At 41.6% G+C, this 6,000-nt stretch overlaps 1 protein-coding gene across 1 annotated transcript in view; it reads left to right on the top strand.

The window, feature by feature from the left end:
* Window positions 1-6,000, top strand: part of RAD17 (RAD17 checkpoint clamp loader component) — a 1,292,309-nt gene that overhangs the window by 219,830 nt on the left and 1,066,479 nt on the right. Inside the window, exon 4 of the mRNA XM_044063883.1 lies at window positions 992-1,075. Within this exon, the coding sequence (XP_043919818.1) occupies window positions 992-1,075 (84 nt within the window). The remainder of the gene's footprint in view (window positions 1-991; window positions 1,076-6,000) is intronic.

Here is a 6,000-nt window from a genome sequence, read left to right as displayed (position 1 = left end):
AAACGATCCTTTATCTTTTTATAATCAGTTTTTCTTTCAAGACATTTTTTCTTCTTTCTGTAACATAATTACCTATAATGACATCTTTCATACTGCTTGTTTTATGTATCTTTTCAGTCTTTCTTGATTTTAATATTGTTTTCCGAACTCAAGGGGCTATTGATGAAATAATAAAACTGTTACAGAATTGGTATACTAGTTTTGAAGGGTGTGGTTATAAGACTGAACAGCTGGCTGTTTATTTCATATTATACAATGACTGGCTATTGCCATTCAAAATGTAGCATGCTTATTGGTCAGTCCAACCAGCATGCCTGTTATAAATTCGAACATATACAAATGGAAAGGTCTGGTCGCCCGGATTTTTTTCCATTGTATATACTGTAACTTTTAATTTTTTTAAACAAACGGAAATAAAATTAGAAATCTGGACTCCGGACATACGAGAGAGACAGAATGGAGAAAATACTAGGAAAATCAGGTACATTATTCAAAACTAAAGGCACATACCTGATTTTCCTTGCATTTCCTCCATTCTGTCTCTCTCTCTCTCTCCCCTACCCCCTGAATTGTCAGAAACTTTTTTTTCCCCATTTAAATAAATAAATAAAAAGGCGCAACAGAGACCTTCCTTTCTGCTTTGCTTCCTTTCCAAAGCACTGATGTACTGGGAAAGCAAGTCCCATACACGTGCAGTTCATCAAAAAAAAAAAGCAACAGGATATGCAGTAGAAGCAAAAGAGCACTATGGCACCATTAATAAGACCTTATTTAAGAAAAGTAAGTACTTTTTTTCTTAAATAATATCATTGTATAATAGCAGTAACTGACTCCATTGTGTGGTATATTAAGATTTAACCACAACCATCATGGGTATATCTTAATATTACCACACCAATGTCATCAGTTATTGCTATATTAACTATGGCTTGCATTTTCATTGCCTTTGTTAATTTTTATTCAGTTTTATTTTTAATATTTCTTGTCACAGGTTGAACTTGCTGTTCACAAAAAGAAAATTGAGGAAGTGGAAGCATGGTTGAAGTTGCATTCCTTATCGAGACAACTAAAGCAGGTACCTATAGAAGTATGCCACACAGTGTACAGTTTAGGTTTTGCTTACTTTCTTTTATGTTGACACTGATGATATTCCTGAAAAGCAGCCTGCTAGAAGCCAAGAACACTTGTCTGTGTTTTTCTGACAGATATCTAAATTGATTTTTATTTTAATTTCCTGTTCACATTTGAATCAGCATGCATTTGTATTGGACACCATTCAAAAGGCATTTCTAATTACCGATTCTTGAAGGACTTAATTACATTAGCTTTATTAGTAGTTGTTCATTGGGCAATGAAAAGCTTTGAAATTGCTTAGATGGTTGCAGTGCATATCTGTCCTGAAAGATTAGCATGAAAGTGAAAATGGAACTCACAATCTTTTTTTTTTTTTTTTTTTTTTTACATGATGGGGGTACATTGCTAAACCAAGGATAATTAATTTTTGAACGTACATTTGTATAGTTAAAATATAGCTCCATTTTAACATCTGATATTTATTGTTTTAAGAGATTTCATAACTCAGACTTTTGGTTACTCCATTGAATTAAATTTTGAGCTCAACTAGCCACACATTTAAATAGTCCTATAAATTGTTTACTTTGGCTATACATTATGTCCGGTTGATGTAAACGTAATTTCTAAGATGCAGTTTTCTGGCTAGATTCATGACCCAGATGTGTGGTACCCTAACTGTAACCCAAATGACTGGTTAGTGGCCAAAATGCTAGAAGAGCCAACTAGAAGAAAGAGTGAGAACAAAATACCAGCTTGACTGTTTTGGGGACTGGGAAGAAGGCCTTTTCTTTGAGGTTCAAATAGTCCTATAAATTGTTTACTTTGGCTGTACTTTATGTCCGGTTGATGTAAACGTAATTTCTAAGATGCAGTTTTCTGGCTAGATTCATGACACAGATGTGTGGTACCCTAACTGTAACCCAAATGACTGGTTAGTGGCCAAAATGCTAGAAGAGCCAACTAGAAGAAAGAGTGAGAACAAAATACCAGCTTGACTGTTTTGGGGACTGGGAAGAAGATCTTTTCTGTGAGGTTCACCCCTCCCCCCAATCCTTGCATCCTCAGTGGAAACTTGAAACTGTTATGAGCAGTCTGATTGCAAGAGGATGGCTGGGCTGTTTAGGGGCTATATCACCTTTAAGTGTTGCTTTATAAACAGGGTGACTAGAGAATAAAGCAAAAAAAAAAAAAAGATCTGATGTTAATTTTCATTTTACCCTGACATGTGGGTTCAGATCCGATTGTTGCAATAGCTCATGGCAACCAAAAAGCTCTTGAGCTCTCCCTACCCTACCCATAATGCCTCTCTCCCAATCACCTTAGATCTTGTTTGCTGCTTCGCAAAAATGTGATCTTTCCAAATAGCGGTCAGGCAATTAAGTAGAATTCACACGCTTTTTTGCTAAATCTTTTATTTCACTAAACTTGAAGCTTAAAATCTAAATAAATATATAACCCTTTTGGCTAGTGATGTCCTTTTTTTCATCCTGTACTGAGGTGCTTCTTTGCTACTAAATTATTACTTTTGATATACAAGTTTTTACCTTTTATTACATTGTATATTATTGCAATGGAAACTGTCCATGTAACATTTAAGGTATTGTGCGTTTGTATCTAGACTGGAACTTGTCTGCTTGGGTTTTGGGAATTGTACCCTGTACCATTATGTGATTGTATTTTTATGATATGTTTGTATGTAGATTGGAGCTTTTCTCCTCTGGTCTCCACTGAAAATGGGCCTTGGCTCAGTTGGACCAACCCGGTTAACAAATTTCAAATAAATAATAAATGCTATTAGTAGTCCGTTTTCCCTTACTTCTATAACCTTTGTATTAAAAAAAAAAGTTTCTTGTTCTTTGACCTTTGTCTGGCATTAGTGTTATGGCAGATAAATCGGACAAGCCAACTGGCTTCAAGAAGTGTTCCAACTGCAGACACAGAATCCCATTAAGTGGCTCACGCAATCTGTGTATATTGCCTAGGTTCACTTAATTTGCAGGAAGGTTATGACCTATGCAAAGCGTTCAACCACCGAGCCGTAGTTGAATGCAGAAATAAGCTTATCCTTAAAGATAGATGTTTTGCCTTCCTCCTTTGGGGAGGCCATTTCTGGCTCAGACAAAATACATAAAAAGAAAGGTGTCTAAATCTGGACAATCAAGCCCAGCTTCCTCCCTGTCCTCCAGAAGTTCGGACAAAGGAAGGGAAAAGGCCTTCTGCTCCAAAGTTACCAACTGAGCATTCTTGTAAATTGGCTAAACTGTTGGATCCAAAGACGCACTCAGATCCAACAACTTCAGGGACTTCCTGTCAGATGCAACCACTTTGGATCAGACTCTCTCTGCACCCAAGTATAGATTGAATCGGCTGTTATTGGATCCTATGGGAAGCCCATTAAAACCTTACTTAGGACTCTGTATTCTGCTTCTATCAACCCAGTGCCTTCTAGAGTTCCTTGTCCCTTCCTGGAGAGACTGAAGTCACCAGAGCTTTCGTCAGTTCACTCTACTAGAAGCCTCATGGAAGACGGTAGTGGAGAAGGTGGTCAAGAAGATCCTTTGGACTCAAGTTATTACAAGAACCCCTTTGGCTCCTACCCGTAAGGGTCAGGAGTTTCATTTCTTATCATCCCTTCTTCATTTTACTCCTCTGACTTCCCTTGAAATTTTGAAGTCTTCGGATCCAATCCATCCAGTATTGTCTGCGTTGGAGCTAAGGACCTTTTCTTCCTCTGTTCAGACCTTCGCTCTGAGTTCCTTGGCACAGTCTGAGCTGGGGAACTCTCGGGGTTGTGGTGGTCCGAGATGGTGGGTTCAACTCCAAAGTTTTCATTGTTGTCCCAGAGTTTCTGCTCGGATAAGCCCGGCCCTGGCTTCGGGCTTTGGAGCGCTGTCATCTGGGTTTGAGGGTACTGGGATCAGTAGGCACGGCCTGTTGGATCAGGGATCCTTCTTTTCTCAGGGGCAGTCAGCTTTCTAGGCTTTGGACAGGGCCATGTCTGTCTCAGCAGCTCAGTGTGTGTCTACCCCATCGGATCTGCAGTCTTCTGTCTTGTAGACCTCGTACCCAGTGTCTGGACCAGAACTCTCACAGGGACATTGGGTTCAGAAGCCCCAGGCTACCAAAAAGGGTTCCCCCTCCTGTTCTGCTACCTTCCTGGAACACCCCACAGACTAGGTTCCTCGGAAGTGTAAGTGTAAGAGGAAACACCTATACTCCATGGAGGAGTCCATTACCGAAGACACTGACCTCAGTGATGGTGAGGGACCCCACAGTCACCCCCAGATTATGCTTCCTTTGGTGACATCCTAGAGATCTTGAAGCAGAGATGTGGCAGGAAGCTCAGCAATCCCTCATTGGAGGAGTCAGTGTACCTGGCTGCTTTTGCATCCCATCCATCTATTTCCTGGGTGACCTGGCCTGTCGATGAGCTCATCAACTTGATCTCAGATTCCATTGAAACTACCCCACCGAGACCAAATAAAATAATAATGGCACCAGCGGATAAAAAATTTTGGTCAACAGGTGTTCCAGTAGATGCCATGGTCATAGTGGCAGCCACGAAAAAAAACTGTCGGAAGAAAGCTCTATTCATCTTCCTAATAGGGATTCTAGAATGATGGATAGATGTGGAAAGTGCGTTTCTCTTCAGTGACCTATGCCTTGAGGTCCCTGAATTATCTTTCCTGTTTTACCTGATCGCAGAGGGGATCTGATCAAGGAGCTTTCAGAGTCCCTGTAGGGAGCTGTGTCTGAAGAGGTACAGGATTCGATCACCTCCCAGCTGACCACCATGCATGCTGTTGCAAACACCTTCATGAAGTTCATTTCACATACAGCCAAAGGGGCAAGTAGAGCTGTGGATTCAATCATCTCTATGAGGAGGTAAGCCTGAATGTGCTTGTGCGACTTTGCTGAGCCCTTTAAATCGTCGTTCATCAATGCTCTATTTGACGGCTCTTCCCTGTTTGACCCAAACGTCAGAGATACGCTGTCCAGGTGTGAAAAGGATAGAAAGACACTTTCTGCTGTGGGCATTCATTTTTCCACTCCTCAGAGGTCATATTCAAAAAATCAGAGAAGCAGTGCAAAGATGTTGTTCAGAAAATCACAAGGGTCTTTTCCTCACGCAGGTGGAGAAATCCCCCCCCCCCCCCCGGGGTAGAGGGGGGATAATGATGAAAGACGCCACCCCCTTGGCAGAGGAGCTCAGCATCATCAAGGGTCCAGAGATGCATTCTTTGGAAAGCCCTACCAGTGTTGTTGAAAGGAGGCCCGATTGCTCTTCTCTGGAGGCAGTTGGGGTTTGACTATCCCTGCATCTGAGAGCATGGATAAACATAATAAACAAGTGGGTGCAGAGGATCTTATCCAGAGGATACTTTATACCGTTTTCCCATCCACTGCTCCAAACCAGAAAACTCCCTGATGTTCCACTCAGTCAAAGTGAGCAAGCAGCAATCCAGATACAGAGGTTGCTAAACAAAAATGTTATCCAAGAAGTACCCCCCCCCCCCCCCACCGACCAGAGAGGATCCGGTACTTACTCAAGGTTCTTTTTGTTACAAAAAAAAAGACGGGGACCAGAGTCCAGATGTTCATCATGCATACAGCTGCAGTCATAACAGATGGGTTTTCCTGCCGTCAGGTGGGTCCTCGGTCGGCCGAATTCCAAAGTCTAGGTCCGGCGTCGGATGTCGTCGCTTCTTCCCTGACGTCAGTGCGACAGGGGTATAAAAGAACCAGCCGACGCCATTTTCTTCAGTCTTTCTTGCCGCACGGTGCCTGAAGCAGAAGCATTTCGCAAGTGCCGGTCGGCCAGCTCCTGAGATTACGAATATTTTTCAACCGAAGTCTTCTTGAAAGCTAAGTACCCCTTTGGGGAAACTTTTCTTGCCTCAGACCGATGTCAGACAAAGTTAATAA

The sequence above is a fragment of the Protopterus annectens genome, chromosome 2.part2 (assembly GCF_019279795.1).
Source record: "Protopterus annectens isolate FY-2018-M chromosome 2.part2, PAN1.0, whole genome shotgun sequence".
Taxonomy (NCBI): Eukaryota; Metazoa; Chordata; order Ceratodontiformes; family Protopteridae; genus Protopterus; species Protopterus annectens.
Note: the sequence above shows the minus strand (reverse complement) of the source record. Positions and strands in the feature narration are given on the sequence as shown.